This window comes from Macaca fascicularis, chromosome 3, assembly GCF_037993035.2.
Source record: "Macaca fascicularis isolate 582-1 chromosome 3, T2T-MFA8v1.1".
Lineage (NCBI taxonomy): Eukaryota > Metazoa > Chordata > Mammalia > Primates > Cercopithecidae > Macaca > Macaca fascicularis.
Window position 1 is genome coordinate 138,527,258 of NC_088377.1, and position 20,248 is coordinate 138,547,505.

A 20,248-nucleotide genomic window follows, 5' to 3' on the forward strand; every position below is an offset into this window, starting at 1 on the left:
TGAAATAGTGAAAGGCATGCTCTTTCAAGTAAGCATACAACAGAGAGAGAGAGTAAGGAAATCAGGTTGAACTCATCCTTTGTATCTGGAACCCACTTTTGGGATAACTAACCCACTCCTGAAATAATGGCATTAATCCATCCATTAGGGCTTGTCCTTATTATCTCTTAAACGTCCTACCTACCTCCCAATACCATAACTTTGGCAATTAAATTGCAACATGAGTTTTTGAGGAGGCATTCAAACCACAGCAGACCAGTATTAATCTGTTAATATCATTTTATTAGAAAGTTAGTAAAAAGCATCCATTCTGGGCATTCTAACAAATAAATTGTGATATTAAACTAAGAAAAAGTTATAAACTGCAATCTACCTCAAATGAGATAATGACATTACATATCTGTTATTGGATAACTCCACATGTAATATTATTTTCTAGGGGTCAATCAAATTATACTAATGTACTCATATCCCTTATTCTGCCTCATTCAGCTGCTTTCTGATTCAGTCTGTTTCAAATAACACATAGAATGAAAAATACAATGAACTGTAGCTATAAAGTGGCTTTTGGCATCTATACCAATCCTTCAAGGAAATACTGGACTGGATTGTTTTAGTGGTTGTAGTGATTAGAAATCGAATCCTATCATGATAATCTTCTAACAGGTTAGTCCACAAATCATAGCTAATTATATTCCCTTATTCATGCTAAGTATGTTTAAAAAGCATATATTTGCAAAAGTCATATTCAAGTGCAAGAAATATTACTTTTTCTGTAAATCAAATGTAATCAATTCCAATCTTTCTTTCATCTGTTGGTAGGAAATTGAATTGCATTCATCATTTGGTCCTTCCTGCCCTAAGTGCCTTGAGGAACTTCCAATTGAGGGTATTACACATTCTACAACACTGGAGTTTGGGCCTCTGTACATCAGTCCACACCACTAAGAGTGCAATATCAAAGCCTGCACACTTCCCTGATAATGAGTGGCTCCCTTAATTGTGCCCAAGTTTTCACAAAAGTAGTTTTGCCTTCATTGAGAGTCACAGAATCTAATGTACAACTTTCTAAAGGCACCTCTTGGCAATTTTTATTTAAAAAAATATGCTAGACATCTTCCATAGACAATATAAGCAAGCAGGATGCCAGTCCCTACTTCTTTTGGAATCTCCAACCACCATTTCCTCCCTAGCACTGACTCTGCACCTCCTATTCTTTTCATACTTCTTACATTATTTTCCTTCCCAGTAAGGTTCAGCCTAATTTTGCATCAATCTACCTTGAGAAATATGATATTGTCTTCTCTTCTGGGAGTGGAATGGGGAAAAGAGATAAGAGACCCAATCAAATTTTATTCATTTCTGTCACTGTTTACTCACCATAAGTGATATATCCCACAGCAACTTTCTCTTCATTCAATAATGTCTTCAGTTTTTGCATGTCCAAGTCTCCAAATAATATCAGCATGTAGGCAATTAATACAATTTCCAAATTTTCATGTTGTGTTGTAATTTAACTGGCATTACAAATAATATATGTTATTTTTGCTAAGTTTCACTTATTTGAACATAGTTTGCCTTCGAGTGGGCTAGCATGTAGGTTTAGTTGGCATCAGTTTAATGAGTTTTTCTATTTACTGATACATGTATTGGCCTGGGAGATGGTTGGGGTTCATATTTCTGTACTACCATTCTGTGGGATATTAGATAAATCATGTCACCTCTTAAGTGTCACTTTTTAAATATATAGTATAACAGATTAAAACTAGAGTACTTATAAGGATCTTGCTTACCATATAACATTAGCCTAAAAAATGGTTGTGACTTGTGCTTTTGTAACACATTTGATTCATGAAATCCTTTTGAACAATATTTTTGTTGTTAACCATTAATACTGTAATATAAGTAAGAATCTGTTTATTTTACAATTATACTTTTTTTGTGATTGGAGCTAAATCTATTTTAGATAGGTGAGTAAAAAAGTCATTGACTCTAAATACTTTCGACATACTCAGATCTAGAAAAGAAACACCAGTCAGCTCAGACCATTCAACTGTAGTCTTTGGTATTTCTTAATTTTTTTTATTCAAAATGTGACGAAAAGTTTTAAAAATATGTAAATTTATTTCATTTGGGAGTTTATATATACAAGCCACACTTTGCTAATTTTAATTGCTTGTTCTTCACAAAATTTGAGCATGAAAGAAGGTACATGGAAAGTAAATTGTCCAAGATCACATCCCAAATCAATGACAGTTTCAAATATAGAATTTACCTTCTCTAATTCTGAGCAATTTAAAAAGATATCCATGCTGTATAACATTTATCTAAAGAATTATTGTCAACAGTCCTGCCTAAAGATGGAAACAGAGTAGATTATCATAGCATATAAGTTTACATAGCAATCTGTTTCATTCATTTTATATTCAATATAAAAATACAGTGACTTAAAGCAAAAGAGTAGAGTGATACTGCAAATCTTCTATATATGTATATTTAATACTACTAAAATTTGGAAGAATATTCATTTATAAAATTTGTGTTAAAATTTTTAATGAGTTTAAAATTATATTATCTTTATATTATGAAGAGATAAGATTATGACTTATCACATTTTTAAATGTATAATGGAGTAAAATTTTGGTATTTTGCATTTAAATCAACTTTGGGTTTAGTGGCATTAATGATAAATATTTGTCTGCTTGGCATGTAGATTTAAACCAAATTTAGATTCAGACTGCAGATTGGATGTCCCATGCTGAGTTAACCAATACAAATGTTACAAATCTAACAATGTAACAATGCCGAGAGAAAAGGAACTAGGTAAGGGGGATACCATTAGAGCCCTGGGGAGCCAAGACCAAGCCAAAGAACCTGGACAACTGCCACTGAGAGGGCTGTGAGAGGAGATGTGGGAAGTGCAAAAAAGAAAAATTAGATGACATGATTTCTATGCTTGAGGAAGTTTTACTATATATGTTGAGAACAGCTATAGATAAGGAAAATAATTAAGAACAAAATGGAAATTTTAGGATCCTAAAGTATTTTTAAAATTTCTTATGTAAACCTTCAGCTCAAAAAATGCATATTCACAAGTTGTAAACAAGCAGTTGTTTTGTGTTTCCCATTCTGTCATATTGTATTCTCCATCATAGGATGGAAATAAAACTAGAGCAGTCATCTAGCAAGTACAATCCCCTTGAGGGAGTCAAGGATGGAGGATTAACCAACTTGCTCAAGGGCGCCACAACTAGTAAATAACCAAACTACATGTGAACACAATTTGATTAGGGTGAAAAGAAAGTGTCAACAGTCAACTACCAACAGCAAGGTGGCTCATAAACCTTCTGATAAAGAAAATATTTGTCTATATAAAAACAGTGTGTATTCTGTTTATTGAGAGAGAGGCAAATTTTAACTTTTAATGCTAAATATTACACCGAGCTCTATTTGAAAGCATTATTCCTATAGTTATTGGGTAAAAAAAATTATTATAGTTTTTAAACCAATTAAGATTTCATTTTCAATAAACTGAAATTCAGAGTACCTTCCTTACAGTACATCTCAAGCAACAGTGTCCTAGTTAATAGCAATTGTTCTTATGCCCTTATTCAGGTTGTGATGTTATTTTAAACTCACAACCCATGTACATCAGGGAAACAAGGTGTATCTAAGGGTACCTATTGAATAGGACCTGGAGAATGGTGAGGGGGCTAGAAGGCAGATTGAGCCTGCTTTGATGAAAGTAGGCCAATTTTTATATATTTTGTATATTGAGGCTCTATTTTAAGTTTTGTTTGAACCATGAGTAAAAAAAACCAAAAATAATAGCAATAGTAATAATGAAAAATGGCAATATTATTATGAGATTAGCTCTTCAACACAATACTTTTCAACTTCAACATTTTATAAATGGGTAAAGAGATTGTACATGTATACACCATGGAATTCTATTCATCCAAACAAAGGAATGAGATCTCATCATCTGCAGCAACATGCCTGGAATTGGAGGTCATTATGTTAGATGAAATAAGCCAGTCATAGAAAGTAAAATATTGCATGTTCTCACTCCATATGTAGGAGCTAAACATGTTGATCTCATACAGATGGAGAATAAAATGATGGTTGCCAAAGGCTGGGAAGGATTTGAAGTGAGGCATGAAGAGGCTGGTTAATGGGTACAAAAATACGGTTGGAGAGAATAAATAAGATCCAGTTTTCAATAGCACAGTACAGTGAATATACTTAACAATAGTGTATTAGTCAGGGTTCTCTAGAGAGATAGAACTAATAGGATATATGTATATATGAAAAGGAGTTTATTAAGGAGAACTGACTCACACGATCACAACATAAAGTCACATGATAGGACGTCTGCAAGTTGAGGAGCAAAGAAACCAGTAGTGCATCAGCCTGAGTCCCAAAACCTCAAAAGTAGGAAGCCAACAATGCTCAAAGGCCCAAGAGTCCCTGCAAACTACCGGTGTACATCCAAGAGTCCAAAAGCTGAAGAAGTTGGAGTCTGATGTTCTAGGGCAGGAAGCATCCAGCACAAGAGAAAGATGAAGGCCGGAAGACTCAGCAAGTCTTCTCTTTCCAACTTCTTCTGCCTGCTTTATTATAGCCACACTGGCAGCTGGTTAGCTGGTGCCCACCCAGACTGAGGGTGGGTCAGCCTCTCCCAGCTCATTGACTAAAATGTTAATCTGATTTGGCAACACCCTCACAGACACACCCAGGAGCAATACTTTGCATCCTTCAATCCAATCAAGTTGACACTCAGTATTAACCATCACAGAGAGTTTATTGTATATTTCAAAATAAATGTACTCAGGAAAATATACCTTAGTTTTGAATCTCTTATTATGACTGTGTCTCCTCATTCTGTAAATAAGCAGGACACTATTCAAATACTAATTTTTTCCTTTATCAAAGATTCCCCCCTTACTTTCTTTTTACTACTTCTTTTCATCCTTCTTTCCTTTCTTCCATCCTTCTTACCTTTCTCACTTTTATATAAATAGATCAAAATTATAAAATGTGAAAAATATATAAAGTTTAAAAATAAAATCCACTTATCTATGTCTTTCTCATACGTTAACACTGCCTAACATTAAAATGAATGAGCAATTAGTATAATTGATTTGGACAGTTGTATTGAAACCCACTTGCAAGATGTGTTTGCTATTGACTCAGCCAGGGGAGATGGCCAAATTCAGCTGATCTTTTGCTGCTGCTGCTAGTGCTTTATAGAAGACTCCTGAGAGAGGTTGTTCAAATTTGGAAAATTAACCTATAGTCATGATTAATAATCTTAGTATGGAAAAGATAGCAAACAAATTTCAAACAATTTATACTACATATTTTTAAATTATGTTTGGGCTTTTATTTTTTTCAAGGTCTACTCCTGTGTTTTTTCATTTATTTATTCATTTATTAACATATTCATTTTCCTTTATCTTATTTTATTTTCCCATTCTTCTCTCCCTTCTGTGAACAACTATTATAATTTGAGATGCTTGGCATTTATTCATAAAATATGTAATGATTTATTTTGCATGCATATTATTTAAATCAACATAAATACCATTACCCTATAGGTCAGATCCTGTTTCTCACTTGTTTTTAACTTGGCAAAGACTTTAGGATGGATCCACCTTCTGGTGTTAACACCTGGTATGGTCTGTTTCTTCCAGCCTCTGCCAAGTATTTTCATCATGAGCATTCACAGTACTCTCAATGCCTCTTTCGCTTGATACCTCCACCTCCTCACAAATACCTACCCACAAAGAGAATTTTTAGGTGATAGAGTGTGTATATGCTTAATTTAACTACATTCTGCCACATTGCCCTCCAGAACAGTTTCACTCATGTGCATTCTCATTAAAATAATTACATGTTTATAAATTGTAAATAAGAGGTTGTTTTATTTTATCTACTTATAGTCATAGTATTCTCACATTATAGAGAGAAAATAAACCAGAACAACCATCTACCAAGAATATCTCCTTGATGAAGTCAAGGTCACCAATCCCACATCCCAATCAACACATGGCATTTTATGGTTTTCAAACGTGTCCCAATATGATGACAGTTAGGTAATATATTATGACTTCAATTTGCACTTTCTAATGACTAATGAATCTGGGGTTTTCTTCATATACTTGCAGAAGTTTTGGAACTTCCTCCTGTGTGAATGATCTGTATTTTACTAATTGCTTAGATATTTCCAATTGTTTTCTAGTAGACTATCATTTTTATTAACTTTTATAACATCATAAAATGTTAGACATAAACAAAGGGGATGAATTGTGTAGTGCCTACCACATATGAAGTGTTAGAAAAATACATGTGGAATGAATAAAATGAACAGAAATCATGACCTTTTGTGTGGCATATGTTTGGGTGTAGAGTAACCTGTAGGAGTTTTAACTACCTGAATAATTTTAGTCAATAAGATGTTTTTGATGTAATGGTAAATAATAAATATAGATCAAGAAATAACATAACATGAAATTTTGTATTATAAAGAGAGGACTAACTTTTGCCCATTTAAGGAGCATAGAGTATTAAGTAATCCTAGAGATTATGAAAACACATATTTCAGAATATTTTATGTTAATATTTTTAAAGTTCTAGAATTACCTAATTATTGTCTTTTTCGGTGTTTAGTAGCCTATTAAGCCAGAGACTTTGCAAAAAATCCTATCATCACTGCTACACATTCAGCAAAAATCCAGACTGTCTTAATTTCCTGTTAAAAGCTATTAAAGGCCAGGCATGGTGACTCAAACCTGTAATCCCAGCACTTTGGGAGGCTGAGGCCAGTGGATCACTTGAGGTCAGGATTTCAAGACCAGGCTAGCCAACGTGGTGAAACCCTGTCTCTACTAAAAATGCAAAAACTAGCTGGGAGTGGTGGTGGGTGCCTGTAATCCCAGCTACTCAGGAGGCTAAGACAGGAGAATCACTTGAACCTGGTAGGCAGAGGTTGCAGTGAGCCTAGATCATGCCACTGCACTCTAGCCTGGGTGACAGAGCGAGACCCTGCCTCAAAAAATAAATAATAATAATAATAATAAGCTATGAAAATAGGTACTTTCAAGGAATTTAATTGAAGTCTCATCTGTGCAGTTTCATCCCTGAAATTTGTAATAATCTAAATACTTTAAATAAGTATTTAAATAATTTAAATAAAAGAAAATACAAATGTTTACTCATAATACTAAATAATAAATATAATTCACATGGGTACTATTTTCCAGAAAATCTTTCTAAAACGCAGTGTAAAAAGCTGTCTTGAGATAGAAAATGCTTACATTCAAACCTATTAAATGATAAAATACATTATTGAACATCCACAGAGCATAATAATTTTCAAAAAATTTTTGCATGCATTTTTAAATAGTTCATATAATTTTACAATTAACAAATATTTTTCATATATATTTGAAATGCCATATTTAATTTTCATACCTACTAGGACCTCTTTTGAGATAAACAAGGAGTGATTTGTTATACCTGTACATCATTCATTATTTTAATATGGCTCATAGAATTTGTAGGAAGATAGACAATAGAAAAGGGAAATATTACTAAATGACTGTGTTCAGTGGTCATCTTCCCTATGGTGTCTCACTGTAGGCAATGAGCCAGGATAAAAAAATTGTCCCAATCTTTTGAACTGCAGCACTGAAACAACTAGGGTGGGAAACTGAGGTGGGGCAAAAAGAATTTCCATTGGTGTATTGTGGTATGGAGCAGATCATGTAGTTTACAGTGTCAGGTATATATCCAGGCAAGACCCTAGTTATCTGTATAATTTTTTCAGAATTTTTATTAACGATAGTAGTTTTTTAGAAGCATTTTTTAAAAATTTTACAGGATAATTATGTTTTGTAAATTTGCCCTTTTATTTTGGCATGTGAAGAATGAACAGGTAAATTCAACAGAAAAACCATGAAAATAAGTGACTATTCCTTTTCATAGTATGTGCTCCTGCAGAAATGTGACAATGCAATTTCTGAATTATAATAACTTTGAATTCAAAATCATCTGTTTATTAATGTAATCTTCTTCCTTATTTTTTTAAAAAAGTGCTTTATTTTCCTCTTTCAGCGTGCTATATTTTTCTTTAGTGGTGTTGTCACTGTCTTTTACATAATTTTCTCATTTTATATGTACAACAGCCTGGGATTGTTGAAATAAACCTAAGGCCCATCTGAAGATAAAGTTTCCTTGGAGTAAGTTATAGAAAAGTCATTCTTGTTTGTGTTATTGTGAGCCTTTTTATGGACTTCTTTTACTATTTGACTATAGTTTAAAAGCTTTTCCCTTTCTTACTTGCAAGTGATAATATGCTTTCTAATATATATCATAATCATTAAAACTTTTAAAGATACAATCATGCCATGTTTAGAATTTTTCACTGGAGCCAATGATGATCAATAGGTAATTTCACATAGGCATCTGTGAAGCTCGTTTTAAACCTAATGGTTCAGACCAGGCATGGTGGCTCATGCCTGTAATCCCAGCACTTTGGGAGGCTGTGGCGAGTGGATCATTTGAGGTTAGGAGTTTGAGACCAGCCTGGCCAATGTGGTGAAACCCTGTCTCTACTAAAAATACAAAAACTAGCCGGGCGTGGTGGCATACACCTGTAATCCCAGCTACTTGAGAGGCTGAGACAGGAGAATCCCTTGAGCCTGGAAGGCGGAGCTTGTGGTGAGCAGAGATCGCAACACTGCACTCCAGTCTGGGTAACAGAGTGAGACCTGTCTAAAAAAAAAAAAAAAAAAAAAAAAAAAAACTAATGGTTCAACAACATAATTGTAGTATTTAGACATTTTTCTCAAATAAAGCTGGTAGAGTTCACAAATACTTGAGCACTACCTTGGATGGGTTCATCTACTATATATACCCAGTTCACATAGCTGCATGTCAGAACAATGTGAATCATGCCATACATGGACCCCTCAATGACTTTGACAGCTCACATAAAATGGACCAAAGGAGCTAGATGTAAAATATTGAAATATTAATTATGTTATACTTTTATTTTTTCTGTGAAATTATCTTTTTAGATAGGAAAAATGAAATGCCCTGACCAGGTCAGGCCAGGCCAGCTACGTAATTTATAAAACCAAATGCAAAATTAAAATGTGGGTTCTTTGTTCAAATGTTATTAAGAATTTCAAGATGACAACAGTAGAGCATTAAACCAAGCATAGGTCTTTCTGAGCACAGGGCCTTGTACTGGTGCACAGGTCATATACCCATGCAGCTGCCCTTCCTATAACCTTCCTAGTATTCCTCAATTCAGGGATGTCTGGCATGCAGTGAAGAAAAAGACACGAAGTGGCATTCTATTTCATCTGCAGAAAATAGAAGCTACAACACTTTCTGAAATGGAGAAATCCAAATGACTTTTTTCTACTACTCCCATTTCATGATAAAATACCAAATACATTCCTCTAGTAGCTTGTTCCCCACAGAAAAATTATATTGGGGGTTCTAAGTGTTTGTTTTATTTCCTATACGAAATTGGTCTAAGCAGTATACATTCAGTAATGTTTTTTATGGCAGTGTGAACAGAATGCATGCGTTTGATAATACTAAACAGATTTTCAAAAGCAAAATTTTGCATGTTGTATTAAATATATTTTATGTGTTCAGGTAAGTTAATGAGATCAAACTACATCATGGTTTTGGTATTAATGTTGCAGAGAACTTGGAATTGATGTTCTCTGAAATGGTGTGCTGAGTTGACTTCTAAATGCAAATAAATGTCTTCGATGCCCTATGTACCCAGACTGGAGATAGCACACATTTGATTTTATATTCAATTTGTCTTTTTAGGGATGCAAGTATTGGAATGGAATGGAATTCCCTTGACTTCTAAAACATATGAAGAAGTTCAGAGTATCATTAGTCAGCAAAGTGGGGAAGCAGAAATATGTGTAAGACTGTGAGTTTTTCCCCATCTTTCTGTTTCCATTTTTTGGCTATCCATGACTCTTTTAATTTAAAATTGTTAAGGTGGAACCTTTGCCAGTTAGCAAGATTTTCTGTAATTATAAAATAAAGTGAATCAAAGCCTAAAGCATAGAAAGAATTCAGCTAACTTAGTTTCTGATTGTGTCAACAGCCTCTTCCCTTTCATGCTTTTATGGAAACGTGCTTCATTTAAATGAAAGCCTGAACCCATTTAGATTTCATGGATATGTATTTACAAATGAACTTACACTTAATTCATAAAGATTTCACCTTAAATAATCATTTTTATCAGCTCTGACTTTTAACAGCATTGCAACTATATATTTGGTTAGGAGGCTAAGCATGCTTTGGAGTTGCTTTATATCATTAACCACTTCTCATTTACCTACTGAAAAAAATTAAGGGTAGTTGGAAAAAAGTGCTGTTTGTCTCAGATTTCCTCAATATCTTTCTTAATGTTTTGTTTTAATTTTTAGGGACCTCAATATGCTATCAGATTCTGAAAATTCCCAGCATCTGGAACTTCATGAGCCACCAAAAGCTGGTAGGTAAAAGAAATTTAGTTTCAACTGTAAATAAAGAGGTAGATATAGAAGTAGTTGGAGAGGCATATGTAATTGTAGATGAAGATATAGACATAAACACAGATATAGACCGAGATAAAGTTATGAATAGATTGTTAAATATATTTATATAATTATAAGCAAACTCTAGGGCATTGTAGCTACAGTTTTAGCATTCTGGGGAAATAAGTATTTGCATGTTAGTCCCCTTAAACAAGTTCACGTAAAATCCTTGCTGCATGAATTCACAGTTTTAATTCTTTAAATATGAATTCATCCTTTGAAAGTAACGCTTGGAGCCATTTCTTTTTGGGTTTACATAATTTTTAGAGCATACTTGATTCTTTTTAGAATAACTGGGTTTAAAAAAAATCTTATTTCTGAACCTTTTCATTTCCTTTTTATAGTAAACAAAAATCAACATGTAATTTCATAAGTACACGGTGAGATAGATTTAATTCTTTCTTTGGATAACAAATATAATCTACAGATTTGTTAGATCTATTGTAAGTTTAAAAATATCCCTTTTCCTATGTTAAATAAATTTTTGTTGAGCACTTTCTACTCTTACAGCCACAATTCTAGTAGTCTGGCTTATTGCACTAAGCAGAATAGACCAAGTGCTATACGAATTTTAATACACTTGTAAATATAAATAAACCCATTAAAACTTTCCCCTTAGAAAATTTTCTCCTTAGAGAAAGAATGATGTAAAATTTAGGGAAGGAAAAGCAGCTAATCATACAAATTAAGTTCCAATGGATAAAATAGGATATTGCATCATTCAAACAATTCTCTATGTAAAATATTAAAAACATTTTTCTGAAGATGCAACAGGAACTTCACTATTCCTCTGTAATTCAGCATTAGGTTACTCTTCTCAGAGCCTTGTAGACTTCCTTGGAAACTGATACATAGAAGTGCAATTAAGTTAATTTCATTTTTAAAGTTTAGCTTATTTTATAAGTAATGTTTTACCTTTGTCACCTAGAACTCACATAGTTCCATGGTATTATGGAGAAGTATGTAAATCTATTTCATTTTGTTGTAGTGGATAAGGCGAAATCCCCAGGGGTTGATCCTAAGCAGTTGGCAGCAGAACTCCAGAAGGTTTCACTACAGCAGTCACCGCTGGTTCTGTCATCGGTTGTTGAAAAAGGATCTCATGTTCATTCAGGTCCTACATCAGCAGGATCCAGTTCCGTTCCCAGCCCTGGGCAACCAGGGTCCCCTTCAGTGAGCAAAAAGAAGCACAGCAGCAGCAAGGTGAGGAGTGTTTGATGTGACCTCTGACCCACTTGTTTTCTAGCTCTTTATTCAGACCAGAGATAGAAAATAAAATATCATTTTCTAAAGTATTTTTCTTATGATTTCTCATTTCCAGATGATCTGTCAAAACAAGAAACATTTTTTCTCTTCTGAGTACAAAACTCATCAAGATGTACCAGGATGATGTATTTCTACATCTTTTAAATATTTCAGTAGTTATTATGAGGAACTTGAAAAATGTCTCTGATACTTTATATTTTCTGGCTCTCTTTGTTGTTGCATGTATCTGAGCTTTGTATATAGAATATTAGCTTTGCATCTTTTAGGAAACAAAAGGTACATATTACATTAGATTTTATAATTAAGTAAAAAGGACACAGCGATAAAGAAAATTTAAGACAATAACAAACAAGGAAAACCAGTAACATATTATCACCACTTTGAACTTTATCCTCAATTCCATATTAAGCATTTTTTATTGATGCAAGTCTTCATTCGAAACAAATGCTTCCAACGCTATTGTTTCAAAGTGCCAAGGAATTAAAAAAAAATAAAATTATTTTTTAACCTTATAAAAAGCAGAGGAAATATAGACAATTGATGATTTCCCTCATAGATTTGATTCTTAAGAAAAACTATCCCTGTAGTTGATAAATACATGGGGAAAAAAGTGTCCTTTTGTTTAAACATGAATAAAGGTTTATCTTTATATAGTGAAATATATGGGAAGGACAGGCTATATATGCTTAGGTCAAGTGACCAGACATAAAAAATAAAGTTTGTTTTTTAACTATAAAAATACAGCAGATGTCACCAAAAAGAGAATCCTTTTATTCAGAAGCAAACAACAAAAGTAGGTTGACCTTAATCATTGCATCATAAAATGATTTGTTTGAAACTAAATATAGAAAAGCTTCATAAGCAAAGTAATTTCAAGGGCAGTTAGACTAAATTTTGAAATAAATTTTAACACAACTACATTTTACCACAAGCAATTATGTGCTAATTTTGAATAATTACCTTATAGAGGCTCTATTTTGATAATCATTTAAAAATAATTCATAAACTAGCCAACTAAAATACCAACATAATTAATACTAAATTCTGTTTTGTAGATGTTTCTATGTTATAAAAATATAATTTGAACATATTTGAAAACAACTTCTTTTTAAATTAAGCAATTAACCGTCTCATACAATATTGCTTATATTTTTAAATTTTAAATTATTTTTAATTAACAAATGAAACTCGTATATGTTTATACTTACAGCATGAGGTTTTAAAATATGTATACATTGTGGCCGGGCATGCTGGCTCATGCCTGTAATCCCAGCATTTTGGGAGGCCAAGGCAGGCAGAGCACTTGAGACCAGGAGTTCGAGACCACCCTAACCAACACAGTGAAACCCCATCTCCACCAAAAAATACAAAAATTAGCCAGGTGTGGTGGCTCATGCCTGTTGTCCCAGCTACTCAGGAGGCTGAGGTGGGAGAATCACTTGAACATGGGACATGGAGTTGCAGTGAGCAGAGATCACACCACTGCACTCTAGCCCAGGGGACAGAGTGAGACTGTCTGGAAAAAAAAACCAAAAAGAACATGAATACGTTGTGGAATGGCTGCATTACGTTGAGCTAATTAACATGGATTACCTCACTTATTTTTTGTGGTCCAAACACTTTAAATCTACTCTTCATTCCTCTGAAGTATTTGGCTTAAAAAATTTTTTTTTTTAAATCTACTCTCTTCACAATTTTCAACAATATAATACATTACTATTAACTGTAGTCACCATGTTGTATAACAGAGCTTTTAACTTCCCCCTAAGAGTAGTTTGTACCCTTTGACCATCATTCTTTCCTTTTCTCTTAGCCCCTGGTAACTACCATTCTTCTCTATGCTTCTATAAGTTCAATTTTGTTAGATTCCACATATGAGTGAGATAATGTGGCATTTATCTCTCTGTGCATGAATTAGTCCACTTAACATAATGTCCTTCAGGTTTATCCATCTTGTTACAAATGACAGGACTGCCTTGTTTTTTAAGGCTAAATAGTATTCTGTTGTGTATATATAACACATTTTCTTTACCTCATAATCAATTGATAGACACTTAGGTTGGTATTGTATCTTGGCTATTGTGAATAATGCTGCAGTGAACCTGAGATTGTTGGTATCTCTGACGTGCTGATCTCATTTCCTTTGCATATATGCTCAGCGGTGAGATTGCTGGATCATATGGTAGCTCGATTTTTAATTTTTTTGAGGAACCTCCATACTGTTTTCCATTATGGATATATCAATTTACAATCCCAACAACAGTGTGCAAGCGTTCCCTTTCTCCACATTCTCACCATCACTCACTATCTTTTTTCTTTTGGATAACAGTCACTTTGACTGGGGTGAGTTAATATCTCATTATAGCTTTAATTTGTATTTCTCTGATGATTAATGTTGTTGATTTTTTATATACCTCTTAGTCATTCGTATGTCTTCTTCTGAGAAATGTCTATTCCAAATCTCTGCACATTTTTAATTCAGGTTATTTGTTTTCCTGCTGTTGAGTTGTTTGACTTTCTTGTATATTTTGGATATTAACACCCTGTCAGATGTATGGTTTGCAAATATTTCCTCACATTCTGTAGGTTGTCTCTTCACTCTGTTGATTGAAACAATCAGCTGCTGATTGGCTATGCAAAAGCTTTTTAGTTTGTTATACTTCTATTTTTTATTTTTGCTTTTGTTGCCTGTGCTTTTGGAGTCATGTCCAAAAAATCTTTTCTCAGACCAATGTCATAGAGCTTTTCCCTTATGTTTCTCTCTAATAATTTTAAATTTTCAGGTCTTATATTTAAATCTTTAATCTATTTTGAGATGATTCTTGTACATGGTGTGAGATAAGGGTCCAATTTTAATTGCTCTGCATGTGGGATGTCCAGTTTTCCCGGTACCATTTATTAGAGAGACTATCCTTTGCCCATTATGTGTTCTTAACATCTTTGTTGAAAGTCAATTGACTGTAAATGAATGTGTTTATTTGGGGGTTATCTATTGTGTTCCATTCCATATGTCTGTCTGCTTTTATGCCATACCATGCTGCTTTGATTACTATAGCTTTGTGGTGGATTTTGAAGTCAAGTAGCATAATTCCTCTGGTTTTGTTCTTTTAGCTCAAAATTGCTTTGGCTATTAGGGTCTTTTGTGGCTCTAAATGAATTTTAGGATTGTTTTTACTAGTTCTATAAAAATTTCTTTGGAATGTTTATAGAGAAAGTGATTGAGTGGGTGATTCACTCTGGAAGGGAGCCGGGAGGTGCTAAGCATTAAGCAAAGAAGTAAAAGAAGGACTTTTCTACCTTCTGTGCTCCTCAGCAGTTCTTGTATTAAACCAGTCTTTTACTTGATAAATGTATTTTAAACATTACTGTATAGATCTTTAAAACCTGTAAATACTTAATTAAGTGCTTTAAACCTAAAGTGTTCATTTTCTTAAGTAATTGAAAATACTGCTGGTATAAAATTACAGCTTCAAAGCAGGCTTACCAAAATGAAAAACAGATTTATGCATCTATAAAATTAAATGTGTATTGAGAACCGTAAGTAGACACCATTATTCTGAAGCAGCCAAATGGATAAAATATATTTTCCAAGCAGTTGCTCTGACCAAATAGAAACTAATTTCAGAAGAAAGCCGAAATGATAAATTCTGTGATTAATGTATCTATTAATGCAATATGTGTTCTTTAATATTACAGCCTACCGATGCAACAAAGGTTGTCTCTCATCCAATTACGGGAGAAATTCAGGTATGAAGTTTTTTAAAAAGTCGCCATTATATAACCTTTTTTGGTTCTTCTGCCACTGGTTTATTGAAATTGTAAACACACTGTTAGGATTTTTCTTATTCTGTAACATATACAGAACTGTAAAGGAAAAATGCAATTTTATAGAATAGTATATTAATACAAATATATGTTTTATGAATTCCAATCATAGCTATGTATTTCTATACTTTGAAATCTGCCTGGTATCTTAGCAGTGTCAACATGTTTTGTGCCTCAGTTCCTTTATATTTGTCTAATGTATTTTAAACATAACAGATTCTCCTGGAAATTTGAAGTTTCCTCTTTAAGAGTTTCATAAGTCTACTGGATTTTTTCTTCTTTTAATCAAAAATTGCTTTAAAAATTGCTGAATAGTTCTTGTAGAGAAGTATTTTTCATACCATGAGTCATAACTGCTTTGTAATTTATAAAATTAGTTTAATAAATTTTCATCAGAAAAATAACATAAAAGTAGATAAAGAAAAATATATAAAAATAAAAAGATCATCATCTTTTAAAATTCTCTCTGTGTGTTTTGATATTCATATATTTCTAATTGTGGGTCATCTTAAAAAAAAAAAAAAAAAACTTTAAAACCTGCACCTTAGGTGATACCAAAAAGTAATTTAGAGTGAATAAGAAATAGTATATAGAAAGAATTAACACTACGAAATAGTAACTAATTGAAAATAGTATGTTCCAGATGAAAGAGTAAGTCTTAGCTGCATCTCTAATACATTCTAGAGGAAATTTTCACAAAAGACTTCACAAAGGATAACAGAAACTTGAATTAATTTGAAGATAAGCATAAAGAAAGGGAGATTATATTCCTAGGATAAGAAACAGTACAATTAAAGGTACTGTTGTCTGAGAGTAATGGTTGAAGAATCAGCTTTGAGAAATAGGTTAATACTAAATTAAAAAGAACCTTGAACATAATCCTAAGAATGTTAGCCACTATGTAATATACCATGATCTCTATTTTGGAGTAAGAGAGAGACTATTCAAAAAGAATGTGTAATAAAAATTCATATGGCAGTGACCTACAAGAAATATTATAAAGGGAAGGACATTGAGGCAAAGAAACCAATTAAGTGATTATCCAGGAACCCACTACAAAGCAAAAGTGGAGTATGAGTGTGGAAATGGAGAAAATGTGCAGAAGGTTGACACGTTACTAAGAACAAACTAACAGAACTACCCTGATGACCTCTGTCCTCCCGATCTGGCTGTTTCTCTGCTATTTCCAACTTCCAGAAAGCCTATTTTTCACTGACCTCATCTTTCTTCGTTTCACAAGCAGCAAAGAAAATGCTAGAATTTCTGATTCTTAATAGCCTTCTTTCTCTTTCCTACTATTTTGAAACTTCTGTCCTTGAACTAGTATTTCTTTTGGACTTTTTTTTTGTTTTTATTGTTGTTGTTTGTTCTAATTTTATTTTGCTTTCCCTTAAGGAGTAAGATGTAATTTTGTAGTTGAAATTTACCCTGCTATTATTTCTTCTTAATTTGGGTGATATTTTCTTAAGGCAGTGATTTCAATTTATTATTATTTTTTTATTATTATTATTAATTATTATTATTTTCTTTTAGCAAAGGCTCATTTCTAATGAAACCTTATGTAGACACCCAAACCACAAATCTGTCTGCACTGGAGTCACTGTGATTGAAGATTGCTGGGGCATTCCATTCTCTCTCAAAGCTGACCCTGAGCAACTCTAGATGTTTCCTAAGGCCATACAGAGCAAATTTTAAAAAGCACTCTCTTCGGGTGGCCTGCAAGTTTTCATTTAAATAAGAAATGGTTTGAGTGCTTCATCATTTAAAAGAGGATTCTAAGGCTGGCAGAGAAAGGAGAGAATGGGGAAGTGTTTCTCTTTAACTAAAGATCTGGAAGCTGTTTGAAATTTCAGTGGTATTAATTACAGGTTATTTTATATTCTGTATTTCCGTGCCAGATTATAGCATACAGTTCTAAACTCCCCATTTCTCCTCTTCTTTAATGGTACTTTGCTTTCTTTTTCACTGTGCTTTTATTACGGTCAGGGACTCTAGTCTTTTCTGGATGGAGATAAGCAATTGAAGATGTATTTTCTGACAGGAAACATAATAAGATCAAAATTATGCTAAAATGAGGATTTATTTTCATTATGAAGTTTTACAGGAAAGTATGACTCATCTGAGTTATCCTATTTTAAATATAAATGCAGCATGTCTGTTTTATATGGATTATTTTAAAAGTAGTATTTTTCTATATGGATTTGCCCTTGAAATATGTATCCCTTCCCCTCTATTATTTAATAAACAAAAGTAACATCAAACAGAATTAAGGTTTATTCTAAATGATGCCGAAAGAGTCTTTCAATTGTAAAAGGAAAAAAATGCTTAACTCAATTATTTTGAATTATGCAGTTTTCTCAAATATTTGTTTGAATTATGTCTTTTAGTATTCAGCCACAATTGTGCAACAGCCAGTAAGCGTCTATAAAACAATGCCTCTTCTTTCTTCAGCTTCTAAAATTAAAAGAAAAAAAGATTATTCTAGTATCTCACTCTATTAGGAAAGCTGGTACCGAAAGGTATCCATAGGTTTAATATCAGATAATGTAACATAAAAAAGAGGTAGTAATCTGTGTATTCTTAAATATTCTTACATTTCAGTGCCGACAGCTTTATCTTTAAATAACAGTTCCACCCCGCTGCTAATTATTTGGCAAAATGCAGATAATACTTTATAATAACTTACCAATTAGTTAATTTCTTTGAAAATTCTGGAAATTGTTGTTAATAAACATTAACAACATTTACTATTTTCCTAAGAGTAGCAATTTAATTAAAAAATATAACCAGCATTCTAATATATGATTTTCCTTCTAAATAAACTTTAAACAGGCCAGGCCTTTTCACCGTGGAAAGAATGAACAGCATGTTTGCTAGGAATTAAAATATGCCTGGGAGCTCTCAATTAAATTAGACACTAACTGGTCTGTTTGGCTTCAAATAAAATGAAAATGAAAGTTGATGCTTCTTACAAGAATTTTCTTAAAAACATATTAGTAAATATTGAATGATAATGTATAACATGCTTTAAAAAACTTATGGAATATTTTTCTGTCTCCTAAAGCTTCAAATTAACTATGATCTTGGAAATCTCATAATACATATTCTCCAAGCAAGAAATCTTGTTCCTCGAGACAACAATGGTTATTCTGACCCTTTTGTGAAAGTGTACCTTCTTCCAGGGAGAGGGTAAGTAAAATGAAGAAGTATTTCATCTCATGTTTTAAAACAATAGTATAGTGTTTTCTATTCTTTAATTTCAGCACCTCATTTTAATTGACTTTATTATCTTTTCCTTACTTTCCTCCACACATCATATTTATTTATTTCCAATTAGTAAATAAGGTGGAATTAAAAACTTATAATTAAGCCTTACAGGGTTCTAGAAGAACAGTGATCAAAATGAAACCAGCCTCCAACAGAGCAAATCAGCCTTTTAATTCTGGAAATCACTCCTGTGATGAACTATCAGATTCACTATGAAATCATTTAAGGAATTATTTGTGTCAAAGTTAAAGAATTGGCTTACCTTCCCAAATTTATCTGAGAAATCGATATTCAAGGACTCACAAGTTACTGTTTATTTTTATAGGACATGTGTATTTCCCAATATGTTAGTGTTGATTAAAGGGTTCCCTGATGTATCCTTATTTATAGCATATTTCCAAATCACTGATTTAAAAATTATAAAATAACACAAAGTAATATTAGAAGTATTGACTTTGGTAAATAAATAAAAAATATCTCTTTGAGTCTCTTGTGTGATGTATAAATTGTTGATATAGTCAAGTGTTCTTTGGAGATATTTAACTCTCACATAAGGCAAATTGCTGTGATCTGGTATATAAGTCAGTACTCAAGTATGGTTTTGAAACACTGATTTGAACCCTACAAATTATTATCCTTCACTTGAACAATTCATATCAGCCAAATTAGCAAGATGGAAACGTAAGATCAACAAATGGAGGTAAAATAAAAAGAATTTTGAGTTGGTAATTTAAAGAAACTGGTTTTATTTTCTTTTCATTTTCCTTTTAATTTGTGGAGTGACATTTGAATTTTCCCTTTAACTTGGAAATTTTCCACTGTGGCACACAAGTAGAAGGAATAATTTGACCCACTATGTACCCATCACGCAACCTCAACAGTTATCACTTAGTGATCAATCACGTTTCATTTTTCCTCATACACTCCCTTAATCTAGATTATTTAGAAGTAAATCTCAGCTATTATAATTATTTCTGCAAATATTTTAGTATATATTTCTGAAAAATAAAACTCATTTAAAAATAACCTTAATACCTTGTATAAACACATATTTAAATTGTTCAAATAATTGTTTGGTTGCCTCATAATATTTTCCTAGTTGATTTGATGATCTAATTGATATTTACAGAATATACTACCCGTCAATAGCAAATTACATATTCCCTTCAAGTACACATGGAGCATTCACCAAAATAGACTATTTTCTAGGACATAAAATAATCTCTGGCAAATTTAAAAGCATTTTAATTATGTGAAGTGTATTCTTT

The 20,248-nt window shown here is 32.7% G+C and overlaps 1 protein-coding gene across 7 annotated transcripts in view; it reads left to right on the forward strand.

The window, feature by feature from the left end:
- Window positions 1–20,248, forward strand: part of PCLO (piccolo presynaptic cytomatrix protein) — a 401,999-nt gene that overhangs the window by 302,194 nt on the left and 79,557 nt on the right. For 6 of the 7 annotated variants that reach the window (XM_015447837.3, XM_015447839.3, XM_005550357.4 and 3 more), the window contains exons 11-15: window positions 9,859–9,967; window positions 10,473–10,540; window positions 11,611–11,825; window positions 15,585–15,635; window positions 18,778–18,902. In XM_015447837.3, the coding sequence (XP_015303323.3) occupies window positions 9,859–9,967; window positions 10,473–10,540; window positions 11,611–11,825; window positions 15,585–15,635; window positions 18,778–18,902 (568 nt within the window). Of the gene's footprint in view, window positions 1–9,858; window positions 9,968–10,472; window positions 10,541–11,610; window positions 11,826–15,584; window positions 15,636–18,777; window positions 18,903–20,248 lie in introns of those variants that run through there. The other variant, XM_045388675.2, reaches the window with a different exon arrangement.